Source organism: Porites lutea, chromosome 1 (assembly GCF_958299795.1).
Source record: "Porites lutea chromosome 1, jaPorLute2.1, whole genome shotgun sequence".
NCBI classification, from domain to species: Eukaryota; Metazoa; Cnidaria; class Anthozoa; order Scleractinia; family Poritidae; genus Porites; species Porites lutea.
In genome coordinates, this window is record NC_133201.1 from 2,548,453 (window position 1) to 2,575,689 (window position 27,237).

The 27,237-nt window shown below is 39.5% G+C and overlaps 3 protein-coding genes across 3 annotated transcripts; 1 reads left to right on the forward strand and 2 right to left on the reverse strand.

Annotated features, from left to right (window-relative positions):
* Window positions 1–247: 247 nt before the first annotated feature.
* LOC140942271 (EF-hand domain-containing protein D2 homolog) lies at window positions 248–5,102 on the reverse strand. The gene is made up of 3 exons (XM_073391234.1): window positions 4,807–5,102; window positions 2,992–3,139; window positions 248–2,634 (listed from the first exon to the last, which is right to left on the reverse strand). Exons 1-3 carry the CDS (start codon window positions 4,965–4,967, stop codon window positions 2,362–2,364), a joined length of 582 nt encoding a protein of 193 aa, XP_073247335.1. The 5' UTR covers window positions 4,968–5,102; the 3' UTR covers window positions 248–2,361.
* Window positions 5,103–7,540: 2,438 nt separating this feature from the next.
* LOC140942281 (prostamide/prostaglandin F synthase-like) lies at window positions 7,541–11,649 on the reverse strand. Its single transcript, XM_073391245.1, has 5 exons — window positions 11,520–11,649; window positions 9,798–10,002; window positions 9,347–9,398; window positions 8,323–8,386; window positions 7,541–7,940 (listed from the first exon to the last, which is right to left on the reverse strand). Exons 1-5 carry the CDS (start codon window positions 11,571–11,573, stop codon window positions 7,701–7,703), a joined length of 615 nt encoding a protein of 204 aa, XP_073247346.1. The 5' UTR covers window positions 11,574–11,649; the 3' UTR covers window positions 7,541–7,700.
* Window positions 11,650–12,719: 1,070 nt separating this feature from the next.
* Window positions 12,720–26,315, forward strand: LOC140942293 (endothelin-converting enzyme homolog). Its single transcript, XM_073391253.1, has 17 exons — window positions 12,720–13,836; window positions 13,948–14,007; window positions 14,122–14,241; window positions 15,401–15,487; window positions 15,993–16,123; window positions 17,196–17,418; window positions 18,224–18,322; window positions 18,728–18,805; window positions 18,896–18,999; window positions 19,326–19,384; window positions 19,776–19,827; window positions 20,223–20,290; window positions 20,912–21,039; window positions 21,503–21,568; window positions 22,335–22,430; window positions 23,012–23,088; window positions 23,547–26,315. The coding sequence occupies exons 1-17, from the start codon at window positions 13,030–13,032 to the stop codon at window positions 23,644–23,646; spliced, it is 2,355 nt and encodes a 784-aa protein (XP_073247354.1). The 5' UTR covers window positions 12,720–13,029; the 3' UTR covers window positions 23,647–26,315.
* The last annotated feature ends 922 nt before the right edge of the window (window positions 26,316–27,237 follow it).

Below are 27,237 nucleotides of genomic sequence, written 5' to 3' on the forward strand. Positions count from 1 at the left end.
AAATAGGCACTATACCAGGGTCTAGACCTACCAGATTGAAGATTGAAAAGTCTTAGCATATGACAAAATGTTTGTAACAATTAGGCCTTTCATTGAGTAGAGGGAGGGGTACCTTAATTTACTGGCTACATGGGTATGGCCCTCTCTAGTTAAGTAGATCTAGTTTCAGTAGAAGAGGAGATGAAGAGGGTTTCTTGGTTAAGATGATAAATTATGGCTGGTTAGTCTGGCATAGTAAAGAAACTCCTTCAAAAATACAAAATTTTATTCCAACAATGTTTCATCACACTCACTTCATCCCTTACCTGAAATAAATCTAATAGGTGTACTATTATTTAGTTCTAGAAGAAATACCAGTATGAAGCTTCATGCCAACTTGCAAATGGTACAGCACAAAATAATTTTATTACACTGCATGTCTCATAATATTGTGCATTTTGTTTACTATGTCATTCTAAAATGGTATTATTCTATCTGTTTATGAATATTAAATTTCAAACAAACCAAAAGTTGCATGTACTAGACTATTGTTATTATTTCATTTTAATAATGCTTTCACACTCATAATGCAAATAGCCGTTCATAAATCCAGCAATTGCTGCAGCAACCCAGGTTTGTCAAAAGTAGCTGGCTGCCAGTGAAAATCGCCGCCTACTTGGTTGGTATCCGCTGGCTACTCTGCTTGGCCTTTCTTTCCAGATACAGTGGCGTTTTCTAAATAACATATCCCTGGACTGGTTAAGAAACATCTTCTGAAAACTATAGCAATTGTTTATGTGTCACTCACAGTTAAATTTAATGCTTACACTCAATAATTCACCTTATAACACTTAAGATTTGCAGTAATTTTGGAGAGAAAATAGCGTGGACAGTGCAGAAAACAGCATTTTAGAGTGTCTAAAAAATATATATAAACCCCCAAACCCCCTAGAGGCTTGCGCCTTGGGCATTCAGCAGTGCCACCAGTGCTGGTGGCTTACTTTGACAACTCAGTTGTCTACTACTGGTACTTCAAAACTTTCTGACAACCCTGCAAGCTGGGCTCATCTGCAATGTAAATGTCTAACAACAGCTACAATAATATATAGATTTGTATTGGGATAAATGTTTGTATCATTAAAGGTACAAAAACAGAAGCGAAAATTTAATAAAGTTAAACCATTTTTCTCCATACAAATCTAAGTTTATTTTTCACCTGTTCAGGCTTAGGCTGCAAACTACTGCAGCGATGGAGCAAAAGCATTTTGACCTTCGATTGTTGTCGCCCGCACTCTGTATAACCTTTGGTTATCACCAGTAAGGAAATTATTATTCTATTAAGTAGCTATTCCTCTTTCAATAGCCAAAAATTAATAATGTCTTGTGAAATTTTAATATTCCTAATGGCAAGTCTTGCAATGACATTCCAAAAAATAATGTAGCAGTGAATAACAAGAGAAATGTTCATAAACATTGGCTCACAGTGGAAAGTTAGACCAAAATGAATGTGTTGCTAGAGGTCACTGGAACACAATACATAACAAATAAAAAATAATAGTCTGCAAGAGCTGACGCCTTTTTTTGCACAGTGATTTAAAGAAACCTCAGTATCTCGGTCTCCCTGCCAGCAGAGATGTACTCTAACTCGAGAAAGACTCTCCATGAATTGAGTAAGATCTTTGTGGAACATGCACTACATGTTGCTAGGATGTAGTTTCGAACCCAGGCCTAATAGCTGTGAGTTTGCTTTAGCGGGCTCGGTTGGGACCATCCGTTTATCAATAAACAGATGCTCGCACTCAAAAGAACCGGTTTGGTGAGAGAAAACAAGATTGACTAGTCCAGAAGTTTGGGGTGTGGCGACCTCAAAGGTTTGATGCAATAAATAATTCAGTTAGAGCCACCTTTTCTCCACCTTGATCAAGAAGAGAAAAGGTAGCCTACATGTAGCCGCACCCTCCCCCGGACGAAGTTTTCGGAGGGAGGGTGCGGCTACATGTAGTCTAACAAATTAAGGGGACTCTGCCCAAAGGGTATGTCTCAATCAGCAATGATATCAAGAAAAACACCTTCACAAACTGCTAGAATCTAAAAAGGTTCCAGTAAAGGACAACACTACATATTAAAATAAAAGCTGCACATCCAACAGCCACAAAGAAGGAAAAGGGGTAAGTTTTAAGCAGCAATTTTTCTCTTTTCAGTTTCAATTTAGCCTTCACTGTAAGCTGATAACAATGACTTAAGTGCTCAGTTGATTTTTTGAGCTTTTAATATTATTACTGCTAATCTCAACCAATCAAAATGTGGAACATTTTTTAGTCACTGCAAAACTGCCCAATTTTAGACAAAATTTAAAACTGCTTGAATTGACTTTTTTCTATTTTAACTAACACCAAATGCTGCTTTCTTGGCTTTAAATGCTTCTTTCCTAGCTTTAGCTTCTTCAGCTGCCTTCTTCCTCTCTTCCTGTTCCTGGCGAATTTCTGCTTCAAATTTGTTTGAAAATGCTTGCTCTTTAACTTTGGCTTCAAAGAATTTGGCAGCCCCAGATACACCTACTTCATCAACATCAACCTCAGCAAGTTTAGCAAGCTGACTCAGGCCTGAGTCTTCATCTAGTTCTCCAGCTGCTGCTTTACGGAAGATTAAAAGGAACTGCAACAAAATTAAATAACTACATCACTAAGTATTAATTAACTATTTGTAAAATAAGCCACTTTTCAGCAATTGCGTGGCTGTTTTTTGACTGTAATGTATATAATTGGGAACTGTAGATAATTGTAAGTATGTAATACTTGTCCCTTTTTCTCTCCTTCTGTTATTACGGTTGTTTGGGGTTTTGTAATTAGTTTCTTTTTAATTATTAGTTCTTTGTAATCAGCATAACAAATGTCTTGAAAAAAAATTAAATAAAAAGTGCGGTACATTAATTAATTCAAACACGCCACCCCACTCCCGAAACAGTTTAATAATGCCAAAAAAAAAAAAATGAAGTACTGGAATTATGATTACCTCTCTGAAAGAGACTTTTCCATCATTGTCTTCGTCAATCTCTGCAATCATGGCTTTGAGCCCAACATGTGTCTGAGGTGCACCTAGTTTCTCCATCATCTGCTTCATCTCCATGAGGTCTAAGTAATGATCATTGTTAACATCGTACCTAAAGAAAGAAACAAGCAACATACCATAAAATCCTCCATTACTTACCACCCCACTCTCCCCAGGGGCATATTTATATTTCAGTTGGGGAAGCTTGTGTGATGAGATTACATGGCAAAACTTGTGGTCTTGTCATTCAGGCTTGCAGGAGGCCACAAAATCCAACAAATTTAGTTCAAATGGCTGTATTCTTCAAGCAGCCATATGTTTGATCAAGAGAAGAACCAGCCTGGGGTGTTGGTATTCTTCCGTTTGAGTGTCTCACATACATGAATGCGTGTTCCACATCTTGGTTCCACTGAATCTGAAGGAGCCCTGGTACCTGGTTGTCCAAGCTAGCGTCAGACAGAGCACATCTCTTGGAGGTGGAATTCAATTCCAGAGATGTAGTTGCAAGTTCTCCTTTCTTTTCCTGCCCCGCTGCCCAAGCACCCCATAGAGCTCACAGGCTAATTAATTCAAAATATTTCTATTAAGTTCTTAACATCCCTTCATATGTCCTTGCAAACTTTCTTCAAAACATCTGCCTGTTTTTCAGCACAGTTTCAGAATGTGAACAGATGTTTTTCCATTCAACTTCTCCTCAAAATGAAGGTGACATTCATCGAGCAATATTGTTTGCATATTCTAATATTTTTTCCATTCAGGTTTGGTCAGTAATAAGCCTATTTCTTATTCTGATCATTTTCTTGGGCTATGCATTCACGCCTGGAAATGGTGACTAGCTGTTGGATAGCCTGTGTTGAAGGTGTAATCAAACCCCAGTTAGTAACATCTGTGAAGCAGTGCCAATGTCCTTGACCTGGGTCCCCTACGGACTCAATGAATTACTGGAAATGCGTTTCGAATTTCCTTTCAACCTGGTTTGCAAATCAACAACATCTTTTTTAACAGGCCAATCATGGCATGCACTCAAATCCCAGTATACAGGTGGGGGCTCAGCAGAACAAGGAGTTTGGCGCTGTTTTGCAGATGGACTTAACTTAAGTTTAGTTTTGTCTGTGGCACAGGCTAGATTGGATCTTACAAATAGAATATAATTGCCGTATTGAAACTAATCAGAAATTGCGAAATATTTTGAGAGAATAATCAGGGTTAGCCATGGGGGGCAGGGGGTAGTGGAATACCAAAATACCCCAAATAAATCTTCCACTACACCAAAAATTACACTAAAACTCGTGTAAAATACCAAAATTAAGAAAAACGCGGTATACTTTATACCCAAAATTGGATGTGGGGGAATACTTTATACCCAATTTTAAGCATAAAAATACTGTATAACTGAAATTAAATACCCAAATATACTGTATACCCCAAAACCATGGCCGGCCCTGAATAATAATTAAACCCATGTAATTAATTAATTACAGTGTCATAGTCCGTATGCATTAAACGTTCCACTGTAATAAAAAACCTAAACTTCTGCTGTTCTTTTAGCATTTTCAAACCACAAAAAGATAAACTGTTGAGTCTACAGGAGAATGTCACGACCTTCCAAATCTACACAAATGGACAGCTATCGATTTCAGGATGCGATTAGTTCCTAGGAATTTCGAAAGCGAAAAATCTGAATTCCCTCTGGACTAGTGAAGGCCAATCCTCTTCTCTATTACTCTAAATACCGTTTTGAGTGTAAGGTAACAGACATCAAAGTGATCTGACACTCACGTCTTAAACATTTTCTCAAAATCCTTGATCTGTTTTCTTGTAAACTCTTTGAACTCCGTGTACGGGTTGAAGACTTTCAGCTGACGTCTAGGCATTTCTTCATTCTCATTCAGCGCTTGGCGATGAGCTAGTTTTCGAGCCAGTTCATCTGTTTCTGACATAGTGGCTGAATATTTTTACAGGATGTTAGGAAAATCACAAGGTAATAGTTTTACAATAAACTACACACCCCCAGAAAAGGCTCTCCGTCGAACGTGGTGCGAAAGCAACTAGATATGAACATTCCACTGCACGATTAATCTGGCTAAAGTGTAATTTTAACTTGCATCCTGATTGGACAAGATTAATTAATCAGATATAACACGTCTTTTCATTGGCTTGCTAAACTTTAAAAGGATTATAACCCGACGACCGACGAGCGCAGTATATATTTTGTTGAAACATAAATTTAGCAAGCATTTGCCTTTTATGGAAATTATAAAAGAATGAAGCACAAATACCACAGTGAGTTAATGTCTTGTGATAAATTGTCGATAATATTGAAGAGAAACACTGAACAAATTAAACTAAATTACAAAAGAAAAATAAAAACACTTTGGTATAGAATAGGGTCAAGGGTCAAGCTTTTGCAAAAACCTTGATCTTCCTGTTGTTTTGTTTGTTATAAAACCTATGACATAAACAAAAACCCGAGGATCTTTTTTATTATCATCCTTTAAAAGCTCCTGAAAGGGCTTAATTTTATGATGAAGTAGCACAGCTTTCTTTGGGTATTTTTTTTCCATTATTTTCTTTTTGAGGTGGTGCAGTTTGCGTAGCAAGCGTTTCCGGTCGGTTTCGGAGAATGAGGAACGAGAGTCAAAGACGGCGCGAAAAATGGTGCGAGTAAAAGCCCGTTCCTCGGTCTTTCTTTGCTCCGAACCCAAACGGAAACGCTTGCTACGCGTATACTGTATACGCAAGGTAAGGGGGGAGGGGGGGGGGGTGTTGTATTATTTCCTTTGACAAAGTTTAATCAAGCTTCGTTTCAACGGAACGGGAAAAGGAGCACCAATAATGAAGACAACAATAACTGTTTGGTTTGATCACATATTTAATTCTTCTTCTTCTTAAATATCCTCCTTTCCTATTATATTCAACACAGTTCATTGCAAAATTAAAGAAAGTTCTAGTAATAAAATATGTCACTGACAGAATCCCTGAGGACAAAATAATAGCTTTACCATGTAAAGCATATGTTTCAATCAAGGTACACAAACAGAAAGATTTAGAAGTCCAACAATGTGGCCAGGGTTATTAGACTCATCCACCATTTATGTTGCTCCCAGAGAGTTTAACATAATGGCTTCATAAAACCACCGAACACAAAGTGAACTCTAAAAAAAAATCAGAAAAAGTCAGGCATATAATTGATGACGGCTCATGATTTTTCTAAGGAAAGGGGTTTGTTTTCAAAGAATTAATTACTTGTAATCATTTTTTAGATTTTTTTGTTTTGTTTTTTTTCTCCTACATTTGTTATTAAAAAATATGTTCTAAGTATTGCCATTAAAAGCCAGATTCAAAGGGCTGAAGATTTAGGCACTTAAAATTACTTAAAATGTGTAAGAGCTGTAGGAAACAAAATTTACTTATCAGGCTTTCTGAGTTTATTTATATGCTTTACACTTTCTACTAAAATTATTACACAATTATTTAGCCATCTACTTTTACCTCCTAGCAGAGCAAGAGAATATAGAGTGATTTTACTTAAAAAAAAAAAAAACACCAATAATGCTAAATATACAAGTAAACAAAAGAAAACAATGAAATTAGAGTGTAGTACTGCGTAGTAGTCTTCACAGTTTAAGTAAAATCACTCACTAATAACTAATAATAGAGAAAGTTCATATCATGTTTCAAAAAATGGCAAACTCCAGATTCCAGCTGCAATTTTTTCAATTACGAAGTGCTTAGACAAAATCGTTCACATGGATGAGGGAAAACTTGGTCAAGTGGTGCAAATGAGATGTTTGCCATATGCCTTTAAATCTCTCTAAGTGTTTGCTTAACAGTGATCATAGCAATAAAGGCAAATGAAATAACACCATAAGTGACTTGCAACATAATGTCAAATCTTGCTCTTGTTTCCCAAGCAATCACAAGGCAATTTGCCGGGTGGGTGTATCTAGCAATAAATTTCTCAAAAGTCACTCTAGGTTTTATCCACTGCATTGTCCCCCTATATTTTGTTAAGGGAGCATAACTGTCAAGAAAGTGGTTTCACTTGAACTTACTAACAATAAGTCATTGGACATATACATCCAGTAAATCATATGGAAATAGACTTCTGTGCCCAGTCTAGTCCTAAAGTAGTTTAGCTTGGTATAGAGAATAGAAGTGACAAAGTATATTCTGATTAGTGGTGTAATAAATTATTTATCATGAATGGAAGTAAAATTATATGGTAATGCATGACAATGAGTTTGAAACAAAAGAAAAGAAAATTTAAACCAAGGATAAAATCTAACCACATCATATACATCTGGCCCTGGTTCCTCGAAAGGGGCAGGTTAAGTCTAACCCAGGATTAAGCCAAAGTTTTAGCAAGGTCTTCTTGTCTAATGACATGCCTCTTGAGCTTTCAAAATACTGATTGTGCCTTTAATCCAAGATTTAGCGATAATAACAGAGAATGTTACTCTAAGCAATGCATATAAAGGTGAGATACAAAAATGGAACAAATTCCTAATCCTGGATTAGGGCTAATCTGGCTTTCAGGAACCCCAGGGCCTGGGATGTAGCTCGGTGGTAGCAGTAGTAGTAGTAGCTGTGTAACAATTTGAGTTCAATGCATAAAATTTTACGTACAGTGACAGTTATACTCCCAACCCTTCGGCAAATCTTTTAGCAAGTTATTTCTCTGAGCCCCCTTCTGCTGCCCCGTCCTCTGGTGCTGATCCACTTTCTTCTTTTGTTCCCTCTTCAACTTCTATACCAAGAACCTCAAGAATTTTCTCATTAGGGACATGATCTCCAGGTGAAGCCTGTTTGTGGCTGAGCAACACTTTCTCTCCCCCTGCTGTCACTATCAGCATGCCGCCATTTAGCATTCCATCACCCTTTAAGTTTCCTTTTATGTTTTTGGAGTTTGCCTGCAGACAACAACACAAAATGAAAATATGAAACACACATACAGGAGTAATATAGAAAGGCATCCACAAGAGAACGCACTTGAATCGAAATAAAGAACATCAAATAAAAAAATTGGAACAGTTTCTGTACACTGCAAGATTCACATATAAAGGCCATCTACTTTACTTTAATTTACTAAATTAAGAATCACCTTGTTTGCACCATAAATACATGATTAAAAAATGATCACCATCTATTTCACCAATTTGAAACTTAACAGAAAAAAAGGAACTTTCTGCAGTCAACTTTACCAGAAATCACATTCATCCATTATTTTCCAAACTTGTTAAACTTCAAATAAACTGTGACTTAAGTAGATTAAAGGTATTTAAAAGCAATCACCTTGGATATGGATAACCTTGTTTCTTTAGCTGTCAAGCCACCAAGGACAGTTAATGCATTGTACCTAAGCAAAGCAAATGAACAAACTTACCAAAGTTTGAGCACAAGAAGATCTTTCCTTTTTTCTAAGTTCTGCCGCTCAAATGCATTTTTTGCCATAAAAGCCATTGAAGTTTAGCTGAAGCTTTTCAGCCAGTACACCCATTTAACACACTTTTGCTTTTTTCAATACAACAATAATACTATAAGGTTTTCAGGGCCAGAATGCCCTTTTCTCAGGCACCTAGTTCTTGTTCAACAAAAAGAAGGTCATGTAATAAACTGCATCTTATTAGCTATAGCAGCACCTTGTGATCCTTAATTAGTTACTTACATTAAGCAGCCAGGTGCAAAGAAAGTCAGTTCTACAAACTTCAGCTACCATGCACTAGCAAGAGTCATTTTAACTAGCCTCCCTCCCCCCCCACCCCCCCAAAAAAATTGATAAGCAGGATTTTTACAGTTCTTTTCAGACTATGGTAATTCTGAATTCCCCAAAAACTTCACTGGCCCTTTGGGCAAGAAGAACAGAACTCACTAACATGGGCCCAGTTGTTCGAAGGCCGATTAGTGCTAACCCAGGGTTAAATCTTAACCTGGGTTTCTTTTCCTTTTGTTCAAAAGCATTTTCCAGGATAATTTTCTCTATTCTTTCTAGAGCATCCAGTCATCAAATGGTAGGCAAAAAGAATAACTTTAAACTGAATTTGCTTTCTAAGCTTTCATATCTGAATTCAAATTTCGCACTAACCCTAGGTTATCTTAACCCTGCTTTGAACAACCCGGCCCTGATAGCAAACTTCTCTAGCCCTGGAATGTTGGACAAAACTTTCTTTGCATGCTGATATACCCTAGAGTGACTATGAAATGTTTGGGTCCTGCTGCATGAAACTCACAATATATTCTCTCTACATTTCATAGTTTCATCGCTTTTAATTAGTGTGCAAACAATATTTTAGACCTTGACAGTCTTACTATTCCTCACCTTTTGAATCCCAAGTCCTTGTAAATCTGCTGCTTGGTATCCAAAAACAACTCTGTGAAACAAAGCAAGATTTTTTATAACATGAGAGAGTAGGGTGTTTATCACCAGTCACACAAATATCTGTGACAGGTACGTTCCCCCTTCCCTCTGCTATTTGTCTGTGGTGCAGTTTTTTTTGAAAATTGAGTTTTGAAACCCCACCTTTCCCCTCAGGTAACAAAACTTAACAAAACTTTGAAAGTTTACCAAGCAAGAGGTGGTGATCTTTCAGAAGATGGTTTCTATTTCCTGCCAAATTACATTTAAATAACTTTGTCAAAGATAAAAGCTGCTGCTAAATGAGATCCACCTTCTAATAAAGTAAGCAAGCAACTTATTTAGTCTAGAATGATTTTTTTCTGCATTTGAACTTGCTCAAAAGGATGCTTTAACACACTGGGACCAAACTAACCTCCAGTGAAGAACTTTTTTTCTTGGAACTCTTCAAGGCCAAGTTCCTCCAGTCCGACACCACACAGACGCACGTTATGTGCATCAAGCTGTGGTTTGACCGAACTAAGTTCAGTCGACCACAGCCGGCACAGTTGTCATCCAAACCGACGTAGAAAAACAACCACTACAGTCTGATTGGCCCATAAGCTCTGAAGTTCAACCATCTGTTTCAAACAATTCATATGAAATGTTAGACTTGTGACCACAATTCGAGCTCAAACGATATTTTAGTGCGCTGTTCAAAGCATGAGTGACTACTACTTACGGAACCAGAAATGAGAAGGGAGGGACTTTTGAGAACAACAAGTCAAATGTTTGAATTTAAGGCTTCAGATATTTTAGACAGGGTCTGGAAGGAAGGTCCTGCTCTGCTTTTACCACAATATAAATTCCACAACCCAAACTTCTGTCATCTCTATCATGAATATCATGGAGGTTTGGGTTTCTCATTCAGCAACAAGGAAAGTATTTCCAGAGGAACCTCACTAAATACAATAACTTTTATTCAAGTCCTATTAGGGACAGCTAGTTTTTACAGCAAGCTGTGAACTTCGAATTGGCGAAGCAAAAGTTATCTTCCGACAAAATTTGCAGCAGTATGACATGGGCTTTGTAATAATATTTACACTATCAAAAAACCTGGGCCAGTATTATCAAGTTTACCTGACCCCAGTTGTTTAAAAGCTGGACAGAGCTTCACAGGATAAATCACTAACCAGTGGATAAGTATTGCTAGGAGCCCATGACCCCGAGCAAGAAACTCCCATACTAGGCCTATGTCACGGCTTTTTTATGGACCAGTTTATTTTTATACATATTTTAGTGCACTTTTGCCCACGAAAATAGAATCTCCACCATGTCTATGAGCGCATTTGAAGTATAAGGTATCAAAAAGGAAAACTTAACGTTATTAAAGGACAAAAAATATCATTTTAGGTCTGTAGGTTTTGCCGACTGGTTTGTGGAATTTAAAAGATATTGAAAATTCGCGCTAAAACCGTTCTAAAAATAAACTGGTCTGTGAAAATGTCGTGACACAAGTGCATGGAAGTTGCTCGCTTCAGATTATGGGCTCCTGGTATTGTGCTATCCAGTGGATAGTGATCTAGAAATTTATCCAATGGATAGCTATGCACGTTTTTACAACTGCGAGGCGTTGATGATATCCACACAAGTTGGCTGAATGGGATATTTTTCTTCTTTAAATTGTAGGCTGGTGGGTGGGGTATTAAAGCTAATATATTCAAAAAGTTAAGCTTATGTTTGCCCTGTGCAGAATCTCAGCTACCACAACACTTTAACAGCAGTTACAACTCAAACACGAGAATTAAATGCCTCAAGTCTTCATTCGATTCTTAACAGATTCGTTGGAGATCAAGGATATATACTTGCATATTCACGTGTAAAGCGTGAAGAAACACATTTCGGATGTCACGGGTTACGTAATCAGAAACAGAAAGAAAAAAACTTTTAAAACGGTTGGAAGACAACAATAAATTACTAACAAAAAATCACCTCGAACCGACGAAATGCCAACATTTCAATGAAAGTAGCAAAAAGCTAGGCGGGTCTTGCAAGGTGCATGACACGGGGCATGCAACATAAAAAATCAAGATGTATCCAGCAAACAAGTGAATGAACAACTTTGCTATGAAAACAAGCAAGCGATTGCGTTTCCTACCTCTCCAGAAGCAACAGATTTTATAAGATTTTGAGCAATTTTGCTCAATTCCATGGTGGTGTGCAAGCTCGTACGTGCTCTGTTCGACAGTTCACGAAATAGTGGGGAAAATCCGTAACCACGTGATCATTCTCGGATTTATTCTAACCCTTCCCAGGTCTCCACCGGCCCCATCGAGCCGGAAGAGTTTGGGAATTGTTTTTTCAGCTTTCCCGTAGTCCCCGATGATATCAAAATATGGGGCAAATTCATTCTCTCTTGACCTTACCAGGACCTTGCCATTTGATTTCTCTTTTCATTGTATGGCTGAATCCCCGAGTGAGCAAGATGAAATTAAACGAATTCCGTGTTCTGCTTGGCTAGCTCAGCGGGTAAGATGGACTCATCTTTTCGTGGGAGGGCTTCTCGGGGGTGGGTAAGGGGTGGGGGGGGGGGGGAGGTTTGGGCGTTTGGCGCCTGACTTAGCTGATGGCAGATCTTGACTTCCAGTTGATGTGGTACATTATCGGGTGTGAAGAAGAATAAAATTTACTGAGTGTTGCTGCTTGTTTACCATTTACATGGGCAAACCGGTCGGTTTACGGTTTGGGTAAATGGTACGCAAAGTTCAGGACTGGTAAATTTAGTTCCGGAATCGCGTTTACCATTTGTACAGATCAGTTCCATTTAACGGAAAACGGCCGCGAAGGCCTCAAACTGGTATCAAGATGGCTTCGAGGAAATGGAACACGAATTTCCGTTTGGAATATTTCTTCCGGAAAAACAGGACTACCTTTTCAGATGTTCCGTTTCTCCCGGAAATTTTCCGTTGGGAAGACCCAAAAAGTCGTGTTCCATTTACTTTCGAACCGGATTTCCCAGAAAATTATTGCAAATGGTAAACAACCGCTAAGTCCACCTCACCCTCTGTCTTTATACCGTCCTCCCGCGGTTTTTCGCACTTCTTTCCCGATCCGTTTCTTCAATATCTTGGAGCCTGGAATAGGCTGTTCCCGATCAAAAATTTCGTTATTCTATTATTCCAGTACAAAAAAATCATTATTTAATAGGTCCGAAAAATCTGCGGTATCGATAACACATCATAATGATGACGGCAAAAAAGGGGTACACGTACCCCTCCCTAAAGGTCACTCGCAAGCGATTTGTTGACATTAGGGATTCGTCCTATTCATTTGCATTTTTTTTATCTCCAACAATACCGTAATGGAGCGAAGTTTCCGGCTGCTAAGGATTTACATAAGTGTGGAACTTCGCGTGGTATCAATTATATTAATGTCTATTTTCAACTGTCTTTCCTTCCAAATCGCCGAGAGTTGCTGATTTTTCATCAGCGATCCACGGAAGTGAAATACAAGAGCTAAAGATTACTTGTGTGACTTGCTGTTTACATTCGACAGATCTATTGACTTGCCACATAGAATCATCTTCCGATAAAAGCGGCCATCTTAAAATTACAAAATCGCCTCATTTCGCGAAGCAAGGGTGTAATTTTTGCGAGTAATCAATTTGAATGGCGAATCACTGCAGAGCAGATTACACTCGCGCTGAAACAAGTGACGGAACGACGAATATTCCTCTCCTCAGCGAAGATTCGATGGACGACGACCAGCACCTCATCGGAAACAGAGACACTGCTCTCGTTTTCACGGATGGCGGAGAAGGCGAACACAAAGTCAGATTTTCTGCAACATCTACATCATCATCGGCAGTTGGCTCAAACATTCTCTGGAGGAAAAAGACCACTGTTCTGGTGGCCATTATCGTAGTACTTATAATTATTTGCATCATCCTTCTTGCCTTGCTGACGCGAATTCCTAAACCTTGCTCAAAAACAAAACAAACTACATGCGTAACTGAGGGCTGCATAAACGCCGCCTATCATATTTTTCACTCTATGAACCGATCGGTTAATCCTTGTGAAAATTTTTACGAATATGCTTGTGGCGGATGGGTTGAAAACAACCCTATTCCTGAAAGCAAGTCTTTCTGGGGTGTTTATTCTGTCTTAGAGGAAAAAAACGAAAGGATTGTAAAGCAACTCTTGACGGGGTCGTCTTTGACTTCTGAAGCTACACAGAAAGCGAAGACGTTCTATGACGCCTGTATGGATGAGTCAACTATCAACAAAGTCGGCTCGCAACCGCTGCTCGACATTATTAATAGTCTCGGTGGATGGAATGTAACCGAGGTTTGGAATAAAACCCAGTTTGACTTGGCAAAATTGCTTCAGAAAGTTCAAAGTATATATTCAGTGTCTGCCTTCTTTACAACGGTCGTGGAAGCTGATGATAAGAATTCCTCAAAAAATGCAATAAAGGTAGGTTAAGAAATGTGATTTTGATTATTCCGCGTCTTCATATGGAGACTTACAAAAGACGCGTCCACGCCGCGGTTGTGAGTAGCTAATGTCACACATTTCTATTTATAGGTCGATCAAGGTGGACTTACGCTGTCGAGAATTTACTATCTGAAGAACATGTCTGATCCGGTAAGTTTCGCTTGCTATGACTTTAAAGTCATAGCAAACAATTTCTCGGCTTTGCTCTGATTCTTGTCGTGTTATGACATGTCTTGATGCCGTCACTTTTTATGCTTTTCCCAGAAACTTGTAGCATACTTGAAGTATATGACTACTGTTGGCGTTTTGCTGGGAGGAACGGACAGGAATGAAACGGAAAGACAGATGAGAGATGTACTGGAGTTCGAAATGAAGCTGGCAAAGGTTTGCATCTAAACGCACTGAGCTTCTCAACTAAACTCCAAATGATCGCCCCATGTAAAGGAATCCAAGAGAGTCTTGGAATCTGGATTCCACGCCATGGATTCCGGATTCTAGATACTGGATTCTGGATCCTTTGTCAGTGGAACTTGGGGCGCGATCCATTCAACCAAAATCCAGACCGGTCCGACCGGGAAAAGTGGTCCACCTCTAAAGGTGGACCCGTTTTTTCGAAACTTTTCCAGTTGGACCGAACAGATCCATTGAGTTTTGGACCGAAATTTCCGGAAATTTTGCTTGAATGGATCGCGTCCTTGGATTCCGGATTACAGTCGTTATGAGGGTTCCGGATTCCTTGAGCTGTATTCCGGATTCTAAGACCCAGGATTCCAGATTCCGGAATCCTCAAGAGATAACGGGGGGACATGCGAAACCTTTCCCTTCTGCCCAGTTGCACTTTGAAAGGCGGGCTGGTTGTAAACCAACCTTTCAGACGGGATCGTTCACTGATCTTTGCGTAAGAGCAAAATTCTGGTGGCGAAGACCTAGCTCTTAACAAATTTCACGCCAGTGCTTGCCACTGATCGTTTCGGCTTATTCTGGCAGCCAGACCTCTGCCATGTCGAGGAGACCTAATACCGCTAGCAAGCCATGCTGTGAAACGCGAGACAAAAGCAGGGGGCGGGGCAGGCAGGTGGGGTGGGAAGAAAAAACCGCACTGTGTCGTCAGTCACGCGTTGCGCTCGAGCGTGTTCCTCGCCTTGCGTTCTTTACTGCGGTTAAACATCACAAACGAATGGCTTACAACTGAAAGAAAGGCAACACCTAAGACAACTTCGTCCCCAGGGCGCTTTTACCTGGCTTTGGAGGTGAGCCAGGGAAAAGCGCCCTGGGAGCGAGGTTGCACCTAAGAGCGTAACAACAGGCTTGTCAGCCAGAGTTTGGTATACAGCAAGCTTGGGTATACGGTATTAATCTGAATGGATAAACAGTGCATTTTCTGCCTCATTTTGCCAACATTTTCGGGTGCCTGGATTACTCCACTTCTCTCATCAAGGGCTCTTTGGGAAAAAAAAAATTGGGGGTATATCGGCTTTTTTTCGGGTTATTATATTCCCCTTGCCCATCCTATAGTGTTGACATGATATCTGTTTGTTTTCAGATATTTGTGCCTAATGTGAACAGAAGTCAAATTGACGAGATGTACAACAAAACGAACATCGCAAAGCTTGAAAAGCTTTGTTCAAGAGTAAGAACGTTAATGAGTTCCTTGATATCAATTTCACAGGCTGCCACCAAGCCGGTCACTGAGGGAATTCATCTCCAGGAAAAGTCGCCTGCATTTGACATATTGAGCGGGTCCAAATAGACGCGATTAAGTTTGAAAGAACGCAAATTCATTTTTTACCGACGTTTTCACTGCCGTCATCGTCGTCCTTGCTTAAGGTCCCTAATGAGACGATAGCGTAGCCCGCGAAAACAGTCGTCTCTCCTCGCACCTCGCACCTCGCACCTCGCTGCTAGGGACATTTCGCCAGGTCCCTCCTGGTGAAACTTCCCTAGCAACGAGGAGCAAGGAAAGACGGCTGTATTCGCAGGCCAGCGATGGCAAGTGAAGCCGCCTTTGCTCCGTGCCGGTCTTTGTCGATGGTAAATTTTGTAACCTGTGACTATACTATCTAAGGTCCTAAGGCTACTTGCTTTGCCTTTCCGGCAGCATAATCAAACCAGTGGTTCATTTATTTCTCTTTCAGATCCCTTGGCTTACGTTTTTCAAAAATCACTTTAAGAATATAGCTGATATAGAGGAAACTGAGGAGGTTGTGGTGTATGCCACGCGTTATCTTGAAGTCCTGTCACCTGTCATAAAAAATGCATCAAAAGTGTAAGTAATCTTTGTTTGTTCTTGTGGAGGAAGCGGGGTAGGATTTGGGTACTCGCATAGCATGCAAAGGCCGCATTTTATAACCAGGGGTTAATCCCGGGGAGGGGGGTAACTCAAGAACAGTCGGGCACAATAAATGGTACAGTGAGATCTCAACCTCTCGTCGGAACTGGAAAAAAAGCATCAGCTGGAGACATTGCTTCAAATCTCAAAATTGCAACTAGAAGGGGAGGAGGCGCACCTCTTGGTCCGTTGTTTTAACAACGGAAGTCATCAAAATCAAATCATTTCTTTCTGGCTGAGTACAGTGCCGGTGATACAAACATTAGCAGAGATTAAAAGTGACGCTTACGGCAAACGGCAAACGTCAGATTCAAGTTTAGAATTTGTTTAAAAAGAAATCGTCTAGATAAAAACAAACCAAAACGTGAAGCTACTAATTTTGGGACAGAGGTAACGATCACTAGAGCAAACTTGGTCACGTGGTACAAAACGTTTGTCGTTTGCCGTTACCGTGACCCTAAATAGAGAGTTTTAGATCCGAGTTTACAGCGAACCTCTAACCGCGGTCTGCGGTTACCCGTTTGCAGTTCGACGTCCAAACATAATTCGATTTAGATTGGCGGTGGATTAAATTACGGCCGCCACTTTGAATCAGCAGCCATGAATGGCACTTGTTTTCAAGATCCAATAGGATTTATAAAATTCAGCATTTCGCCCGAATTTGTGCCTCTGGTAATGGATAAAGACTTGCTCTACAAGATTTTTGTATCATTACGTGGGATGAAACAAGAATTATACGCTAAAAGCTTTCAGGTAAATGGCATACGTGAAAACCTACCTCCCCAAAACGCACATAGTAAACCTCAAAAGTGACGCGAAAGACTTGTCACGTGACCTCCAGCGGTTAGAGGTTTGCGGTAAACTCGGATCTAAAACTCTCTAATATCTCTATTGTCTACTTGGAAAATCGCCCAACTAAAATGTTCTGCCAGCGAGCCTTGTAGTCTAGAGCATCCTGGCCTAAGTTACCATGGCTTACAACTCATCTCTCACCCTGTCTTTTAACCAGACTGCTAAACAACTACATGGTGTGGCGTGTAGTATCCAAAATGGCGCCTTTGTTATCCAAAAAATTCCGGGACGCTCATCAGGAGATGATTGAAGTGTTAACAGGCTCCAAGAAATCAGAGGACTTATGGAAGCGATGTATGGGCGAGACTGACGGCGCTATAGGAATGGCCCTGGGATCTCTCTTTATTGAAAAATCATTTGAAGGAACCAGTAAACAACAGGTAAACTTCTGATAGGGGTTAACTCAACTTGGATCCCAGGGTCTTCTCATACCTGTCCCCCGAGGACGAGTACTGAGGAGAGGGCCCTAGGAACGAGATTGGGGTTAACTCAGTTGTTAGAAAGCACTCACAGCTCTCCTCGATTACTCTTTAAGGATATGGAAAGCAAGCGCGCTATCGACGGGAGCGCTCCTCCATGCACGGCGCTTTGTGCTTTTCTGTTGGCTCAATGCTTGTTGCGTTAAGCGCGTGATTGCTACAGCACTATCCCAGTGTGACAATAAAAGCAAACAACAAGAGAATCGCAGTCCGAACAAAGACAGGTTGTTAACTGAGGACAGTAGTACTGCCTTTGCTATGCAATCGGCTTGACCTGTACGTGACCCGAAGAAATGGTGGCCCCATCCCCAACCGGGAATGAATTACTGAACACAACAGTTTCTCAATTGTTTCTTTGGTAAAAAAAAAAAAAAAAAAACTTTGATTAGAGAATAAAGGAGATGTAACCAGCTTTATTGCTTTGCTGCGTGATCGGTGATGGAGGAAACATAAATAGTCCCAGTTGCTTTTGTTTTTTCGTTTCTACCACCGTAAACTGTTCTCGACCCCAATTTTTACGTGTGGTTTTCACAGACGATCATCGAGTTGAAATTGTCCACTGGCAATCTGTAATTGTCCAGTTTTCGCTCATGTTAAGAAATCAAAAAATCGGCAAGGGAATCATGGTGAGGCTTTGTCCTTTTCACTCCCAGAGCAATTATGGGCGCACAGAATGAGAGCCTTTCTTCAAATTTTATGATTGCAGGCCACCGAGATGATTGACGCTATTCGTGCATCTTTCAAGAAAGGCTTGCCAAATCTCGACTGGATGGATGACAAAACACGCCGAGCTGCAGAAGATAAGGTGATGTTGATTGATCTTAATTTAGCCAACGTCACTCTGGGAATGCCAATATCCCTCTTAATTCATGTTACGCCAATATCAGTATAAATAGGCCAACATCTCTCTTTGTATGCCAGTATCACTGTGGACAGACCAATATCACTCCCTGTTGGCCACTATTACCCTGGTTACACCCCTTGGGTTGAAGATATTCCTCAGCAATTTTTGTGCCCCACCACCTTCCTTCTCTTTTGACCAGTGAGAGAAAACATTGCTATTTTCCTGCCAAAATGATGTTTTAAAAGTTGGCCAAAGAAGTACGCGTTTGGATAAAACGTTTTAAAAGAGCGTTAATCAATACGCTAAAGTATAAGCCTATTGAATGGCATTGATTGGTTGATCAAATAATTGATTGATTGATTGTAGGCGGATGCTGTTGTGGACATGATTGGTTTTCCAGACTACATCAAAGACCCACAAAAACTGAAAGAAAAATATGACGGGGTAAGTGTTTCTACAATTTGATAATTTAAAACCAGGAATTCATCTATAGACGACACTTCCATCCATTAAAATGATGTTCTCTCCTTTCAGCTTAAATTTGACGTGAAGGCGTATTTTCAGAATAAAAGGAATGCTGACGACTTTTACCTACAGAAAAACCTTAAGACTCTACGAAAACCAGTGGAGAAATACAAGTATGTTTTCAGAGTTCTTTTAACTCTTTAAGTCCCAATGGTGACCAACATCCATTTTCTCCCAACAATATCTATAGGTTGTCAAAAGAAAAGGTTATGAGAATTAGTAAAATGATCACCAAAGCGAAAATGCCTTGATCTTTTATCAAATTCTCTCAACTAATTCTTATAGGAAATGTATACAGATCAGTTTGGAGAATTTGTTTGTGGATATTGGGGCTTAAAGGGTTAAGGCCTACCTCGCACGTTCTAGATGTAGCTAGATGATTATTAAAAATATTCTTGATTTCATCCCACTGGTGCTTTAATTTTCTTTCTCTTTTCAGGTGGTACATGACACCTTCAACAGTCAATGCATATTATAGTCCGTCACGAAATCAGATCGGTGAGTCTTCTTTTTATTAGTTAGAGTTAAAGTTAGTTTGAAAAACAAAAAAGACCACTTTAGCCCATTACTTGCATCGTCTCCCAGGGTCAATTGTAGATTTTGAAATCGATTTTGAAAGCGGTAATACTTAGTACTCTGTGTACCAAATCCTCTAGTGTGCCCATTCGTAAAATATGAATCTTTTTCAAAAATTAAATCACTTTGCATGCGACCAAATCAGTGGTTTTAAGTATTCTGCAAAACGATCGCAAAATTTGGATTTTCCACTGATTGTGATGGTAATGATGATGATGATGATGATGATGATGATGATCCGGATGATGATGAAACATTGGTGGTGCAACTTTTTGAGAAGTCGCCAACTAAGTTATATTGTACTTTTTTCCAGTATTTCCAGCAGGCATTTTACAAGCTCCTTATTACGACAAGAAATTTCCAAAGTAAGTTCACACCTATCACAGAAGGGTTACTGGACGCTAATTTTTTTTACTTTGCTTTTTTGCTCTAGAAAAAGGCTTAGTTTCTCGATTCCTACCTCAATTAGAATTGTGACGGTTATCGAGAGAGCCATGCAAAGCATTTTACAGTTTTCATGGATTCAAAAGCTACAATAATGTAGGTAACGGCACCTTCTGAACACTTGCACGTTTCGTGTATTAGTTATAATTATTTTCTCAGCTTCGCCAATAGAACTTGCTCACAAATCGACCAAAGAGAGCCGATCAAACCGAGTGGGATTGGATTTAAAGCCGGATGTTCTACATGAGTGAAAAAAAACTTCAGTTCACTTATTTTTCTTTTTCTTTTTCTTCTTTTTCCATTTTATCGCCTTCAGGGTTATTAACTTTGGTGGAATTGGAACAGTTGTTGGTCATGAGCTGTCTCACGGCTTTGACAATTCAGGTAAACGTTTGTTGCAATTTCGTTTCAATTTTCTCCAAATTCCATTCGATAACTGCTCCTCGATGACGTGCTACTCGAATGGCTGACTAATGTTTCAGATTAGAGTAGCTAGATAACCGGCATTCTGAACCAGCTTTTAAACAAAATAAAACAAACGAAAATATCTAAATTGAACCAACCAAGCGGTTGGCAGCGTGTATGGTTAACGATTGATATTTTGCGCTTTCTAAGGCTAATGCGGTGTGGGTAATTTCCCTCCGTTACGGTTAACAGACATCGTAAGAGGAATCAATTGTTTTGTAAAAGTTCAAAATTTCCCACCGGTTTCAGGCCGCTAAGGACCCTCCGGGTATATGGAAAGAACGGATGAAATAAGGTTCCTCATTCACAAAAAAAGTAACAAGCAATACTGGCTAGAAAAGCTTTTTTCACGGTGTATTTTTTACGACTTAGGGCTACAAATTTCCAATTTCGTTACGACTAAAATGGTTAACCCCATTGAGACCCGCCGGTGAACAGTCCTCCATGTTAGTTTTCCCCAGGGAAAAAAGAACATCGCTTTTTTATTGTCCACGCCAGAGTTTGAGACTCCTAATTTACAATTGTGAAATCTTTGGTTAGGTCGCATGTTCGACAAAAGAGGGAATTATGGAGTTCCGTGGTGGACTAATCGCTCAGTGGAGCAGTACAAGGATCGCAGTGAATGCATGGTTAACCAGTATTCAAAATTTTCTTACTTTGGTAAACATGTAAGTACAAATACCAGTCATCTATTAATCAAAACTCGAGATAAACCAAAACCTTAAAAGCAGTATGCTTAAAAAAGATATCGGGAAAAATTGGTGCTCCTGCTGAACTCGATTTGCGGAAATCGATTGGTAACCCTGTTCTGTGCCGTAAAATGAGGCTTGGTCGTTGTTGTCTTCTGTTATTTCCTGAGTAGAAAACTTAAAGAGATTTAATTCCAACTAGTTGGCTCTTCTACACACAGAGAACGAATGACATAAGTAAAGAGAAGTTGGAAATTAAAAATAAATACTTTTCACTCATCAAAAAAGGAAAAAATAAGTATCAGCAGGACTGCTGCCGCTTTTTACTGAGGATGCGATATATAGAAAATGGAATTAAAAAGGACGAAAGGAACCGCCGATAATTTTGTGTCGTGCATTTACATGCCATCTCATCTTCACACTTTTTACAATGTTTTGATAGGTAAGCGGAAAAATCACGCTAGGTGAAAACATAGCCGATAACGGAGGCCTGAAAGCTTCTTACAATGTAAGTAACAGCAACACTTTTTTTTACCCTGCGAGCAGAGGTTTCTTTCTTGCATGGCTTTTGGCGCGTACGAAGTCTGTCGCGTGGTTGGTTGGTCAGTTACGCGACAGACAAGCCACGCGAACGACTTCGTAAGCGCTAAAAGCCATGCAAGAGAGCAACCTCTGTTCGCAGGGTACGCATTTTTAAATAGAAATAACTCTGAGCTGAACTAGAAAGAAGTTTGTTGTCATGTTACTATCCGAAATCTAGCTTGTGTAGTAAGCAACGCGCGCAAAAGGGTACTGACACGCACGAGGAGAGTAGTCTTGATCCTTACGACGTACGCTATTTCCATCTTTAAAAAATGTACAGCATTTGTTCAAGCAAGCAGGTAAGCGGAAGCCCTTCGAAGGCAAATGGTAATGAAAATATTGAATCCTAAATCTAAAATCACCTTGCTTTTCTTAATCAACGAAAGCGAATGTCCGGAATGGCCTAAGAAGGCGCGTAGAACTGGACTGGAGATAAGCTTTGCAAATGTTAGAAAACTCAACCCCCAACAAGCTTCCTGCGTGTTTGCCTGCGTTCGCTATTAAGTGAACAGAATCTATTGCGCATGCTCTTTTTCACGCGCAATCATCGCAAATTCACGAGAAAATCGCTCCAATCCTTCCAGGTTGTCTACAAACTTTTCCATTGTACTTTAATGTCTATGATAACAGATTTAACATCCTACTATTATGAGATGTTTTTCAACACTAATCAGTTTTTACACATTTTTTAGGCTTACAAAGAATGGGAAAAGAAGAATGGCCCCGAACAACCGCTCCCTCTGTTAAACATGACCCAAGATCAGACATTCTTTATGGCATTTGCACAGGTAAATTTCAATTTTTTTTTTCTAAAACAGTAATCCATTGCAATTCACTGGAGCGTCTTAAATCTGTTAAATTCAAAGCTAAAGGACAACCGCAACGGACTAGCAGACTCCACCGCGGTCGAAGAGCAGCTGTGGAATTTTTCGCGTTTTCGAGTTTTATCCATAAGGATTCGATCTACCATCAAGTAGAAACATGGGCAAGGCAATGCTTAAAATAGTAGTTAATGTCTGCCTCTCCTTTTTTTGCTATTTCTCGAAACGATTATCTTCTTTTTGTTGAAGTCGAACGTAACCCGCCCGAGGTAGTAACTCAGCGAATAACGTCCGTAATTATGCAGTTTTCAAACTCTTAGAACGATTTTAAACTTCCCACACGCGCAACACAGTACGGCGACATCACATGTAGTCTGCAGATGGCTTGGTCTATGGAAAGGACCAAAGATTTGAGGCACTTAAATTTCAAAAGCAAAGAAAACTGAGTGTTTTTATCGGCCCTTTTGTCAGTTAACGAGAAAAGGCCATTGCGTTGTTTTCGAGAGATGAATAAAAATTCGATACTTTTTTCTCATTTATGATTGTAGAACTGGTGCGCCAGCATTAGAAAACAGGCGGCTATAGTCAGACTCGATGAGGATCCCCATTCACCAAACAAATTCAGGTAATTATAATATAGCTCCATCTAATCTAGCCAGTTCTAGGCTCGGAGATAAAGGACTGACTTCGCGAAACAGAAGCACGCGAAAACAAGTCGACGCGCGTGATCTGGGAAAAAAAGGGGTGGAGGCTATCTCCAGGCCAGAGAAAGAGCAACGAATGTCATGCTAGGTCTTCTCACTAGCACCTATCAATCTTTGAAAATACAAATAAAAAATAATACATTAAATGGACAAAAGAAGTTACTACTCGTGAAACAAACACTTATCCTCTGGGAAGTGATTTATCCAGTGGATAGCGCTATCTAACCTTTGAACATTAACAGGATTAGCAAGTCGTTTTTTATGAGCTTGTGTGACCCTCACTTAAGTCTTAGACTATTCCTTAAACTGGAATGTACAAAAGCGTGTGTTGTAAGCATAAATAATGTCTTATGTGTCCTTTCATTTTTGTTTTTTACAGAGTTCTGGGTACAGTTATTAACTTTCCACCGTTTGCAGAGGCTTTCAAATGTTCCCCCGGAAGTAAAATGAACCCCGTCAAGAAATGCTATATTTGGTAGGCTCGGTTACCAGCCGCTGTTCGGGAAATGAAGCCGCGCTTCTTCCCCCTGGCGGCGGAAAATATCGAGCCTTCATGTTCGGTAGAATGACACAGTTTGTTTGCAATCATCAGACAAATAAAACCTTTTTTTCTTTTAAAAAAATCCTCCTTAGGCCCTGTTGCACTACGACGAAAAATAGAGTTTTGGTGTTTGCAAAAAAATTGAAAATTTGTAATCACCAATTTTTCGTTTTTGCAACCTTGTTCGTATCTGAGACACGCGAAATTTTTCTTACAACCAGACACGTTAATTAAAGGAACTTTAATTGGTGTTGTTCACGAAATGAGAGGACCTAACGAGGGATAGCTGTGAAGGAATAAAGGATTTTGTTGCCTGACAAAAAATAGTGGGCCTCCAAATCTTCTCGAAGGCATCTTTGAAGTTTGGTGACACTTGAGAAAAAATTTTGGTAGGTGAAAAATCCGTTTGTACTAGAAATGGCTTCCTGTTGGCAGCGATTTTTTTTGCAAAACAAACACAATTTTGAGTAGTGCGAAAAGGGCCCTTATTTATAATGACCCAGTCGCAATCTTTTTAACAGGACACCCACAATATATATTCTGGACCAATGTGCTTTCAGTAGAAAAACGGAGGGCCTGTACATGTTTTCTGTCTAATTTAATAATTTTGCTTTTTAATTTATTATACTTTTTCCAACTCAATGTTAAAGGTTTGGATTTGAACATAAATTATTGGAATTTAACCCTCGGACGTACACGCATACCCCCACCATGGTACAAAGGGGAGGGGGGGATGGACCCCCCCTTGAATTTTTGATATGTTGCAGTATTTCGAAACGATTTTGCTTTCAGTGGAAAGCCTTTGGTCTTCTGTACAAGGTGAGGTATATTTTATGGGTGGTGGTGCTGCTGGAGGTCTGTGACGTCACCAAACATGGTCGCCATCTTGGCCGCCTTCTTGGATTTTATCAAGAATAAAAATAATCAGCTAAACAGAATCACCAACCACCAACAACCCCCCCCCCCCCCACCCCCCTTGTACGTCCGAGGGTTAAGTCTTAAAGTTTTAAAATTCTGGCTTTTTATGATTTGTTTTACTTTTCTATGTTCATTTAAGTCTAAATTCCAGTTGTTTTTTAAATTAGTAGATTTAGTTGAGAAAAACTTTTGTGTGAAAATCATCTGTTTTCACTTTCACTTTCCAGTGGACAGCAATCTTTTAAAACTATTTATCTCTTCTTGATATCTCTTTTTGTGATGTTTATGATGTAACATATCTAATTGTCTTACGTATACCAAAATTTCTTTCACTTTTTGTAATATAGACATAACTTGTAGTATAATTTACCATCAATGATTTGTTAGAATGATGGTGGCTTCTAGCTGCCAAGAGATGTATTAGCCCATTTCTTTACGTTTCTTTGGTTGATTCTCCAAGGTGTACTATAGATTATTGATAAATAACTTGTTATAGATGTCTAACAATAATTAATTAACTGGCTGATTTGAAAAGGGAGAAGGCAAAGAGATTTTTCTTTGGGGGTAAGGGGTAAGGTTATGTGCTGATACCCAAAGTCATAGGGTACATCCTTCCTCTTTTAATTTTTTTCCTGGGGCTGCCTGGGACATGCCTGGTACATGCCTGCCTGGATGTCAAACTGGGCAAAAATATTGGACTAAGATAAACAAGTGTGTATGTAAAAATAAGAAATAAGATTGTTGAATAGTCATATCATTATTACTGAAATATTACAGTTCTGCATTGCATGTGTACAAAATGTCAAATTGTGCATTAATTTAATATTAGGCTGATTTAGCAACAGAACAGGAACGTCTGTTGACGACGGCACACGCAAATCAAACAACTGGCTTGACCAATGGCAGAGCAGCAAATTGGGCACTGGAAGTCGAGTTTAGTCCTTTCTGCGCGCTTTCCCGTTGTCAAATGACGTTCCCGTTCTGTTGCTAAATCAACCTATTGCAAGGTTCAAGAGACAGATAAGTTAAACTATGCACTAATAGTGATAATAATATTGCTATGCCATCTTGCCATGGTTGGTCGAAGCTTTTAAATTATTAGTGGGTAGTAAAAGTACTTAGAATCTGCATTAATATGCCATGGTTGTTATTTCATCATAACTTATCACTAGCAAGGAAATAAACAATACAGACTCAGCAAAACAATAGTCCTTTATGGCTTAAAAACACTGTTTTGGTATATAACAAAACTTTCATGCCCCATGAAGCACTATCACTACTAAGCAAGTCAAGCTAGATTCTCACAGGATTAACCCATTCGCCCCTAAGCAACCCGTAACCACCCACAGGTGCAGATCCACATCCTTTCTACCACTTGTGACATAATCAGTTTTAATAGTCAAGGACAACTTTTTCCACTAAATTGTGCAGAATGAAGAGATCTTTCAAACCATACCAGAGCAAAATTCAGTCAAGGACACCAGAAAAAAAGGCAAAAAGCATGTATCATTGACCTGAAATTTCCATGAAGATCCTTGTTCCACTACCCAGCTAAAAGCTTTCCTAAAAACTTTTCCCACTAAAATGAAGCCTACTAGATGCCCAGCAAGGGAAAAAAATAAGGCAAGAAAAGCAAAAAAAGAGGGGAGGAGAGAAAGTCAAGACTGTTGCGTCACTTTTAAACCCAAAAACTCGAACTCAAAACTCAAAAATCTTGAAATTTTGCTTTCTCTGCATGCCCAAACTTCGCAAGCTTATATTTTGCAGTCTGGATCAGAAGGCTGTGAAGTGTATCGGGGGCGGATCTAGGGGGAGGGTGTAGGGGGTGCACACTGCCCCCCCTCCTGAGATGACCTGAGGTTTTCTAATACAACTGGTATTCTGCAAACAAAAAAAACTATGTGGTTTATTAGTGTTGAAGTAGAGCAAGAGACAAGTGCACCCCCTCCTAAAAAAAAACCTGGATCCGCCCCTGTGTATGACCTGTAAATGGCTTGGTGGTAAGTTTTAGCTCTTTATAGCACGACAGTGACAAGAAAACTGCTAGACTAGCTTAAAACACATTTTCCCACAAAACCTCCAGAGCCAAATGGGTTAAGACTGAAGGCAGCTTGCACATTTCCAAAACAGATGGAATGTCCGTCAAAAACCATGTGCTTGCAAAACAGAATCATTTTTCAAGGCAATCAAGGTGTGTAGCGACTTCTAAATTGCGTGTGCTCTATAGCACGCAAGGTTGGTACAGTAGGCCACAGGCAAAGTTAAAACTTCTACAGATACGGTTCTGGGACTAAGCACGCAAATGTCGTAACAAAATTACAATATTAAACATGACATTTGAAAAATGCCAGTGTCTTGAATTTAAGCAAATTTGTGCCATTCTAGTAAAAGTGACAGATTTGTGTTTGCATTTTCCCACATTGTGATTTTCATACTATCCTAGCATACTATCCTATTTAACCCAAAAGCCCTAAGAGCGATCATTATCAAATTCCTCTTTGCCATAACAATGCTTTATAAAACAGAGAATGGGAAGATAGCAGGTATTAAACCCAGTCCCTTTGGCTCCAAAGGTTACACTTAACCGCATGTACGAGAACAATAGAAATGA

Bases quoted from the DNA above. Each gene is read 5' to 3' on its own strand.
- LOC140942293 (XM_073391253.1), top strand. From the start codon at position 13,030: ATGGCGAATCACTGCAGAGCAGATTACACTCGCGCTGAAACAAGTGAC. The intron at 14,008-14,121 runs GTAAGTTTCGCT...TGCTTTTCCCAG, and splicing joins TGAAGAACATGTCTGATCCG to AAACTTGTAGCATACTTGAA. The intron at 22,431-23,011 runs GTAAATTTCAAT...TTATGATTGTAG, and splicing joins TCTTTATGGCATTTGCACAG to AACTGGTGCGCCAGCATTAG.
- LOC140942271 (XM_073391234.1), bottom strand. From the start codon at position 4,967: ATGTCAGAAACAGATGAACTGGCTCGAAAACTAGCTCATCGCCAAGCG. The intron at 3,140-4,806 runs GTGAGTGTCAGA...TTCTTTCTTTAG, and splicing joins TTTGAGAAAATGTTTAAGAC to GTACGATGTTAACAATGATC. The intron at 2,635-2,991 runs GTAATCATAATT...ATTTTGTTGCAG, and splicing joins GAAAAGTCTCTTTCAGAGAG to TTCCTTTTAATCTTCCGTAA.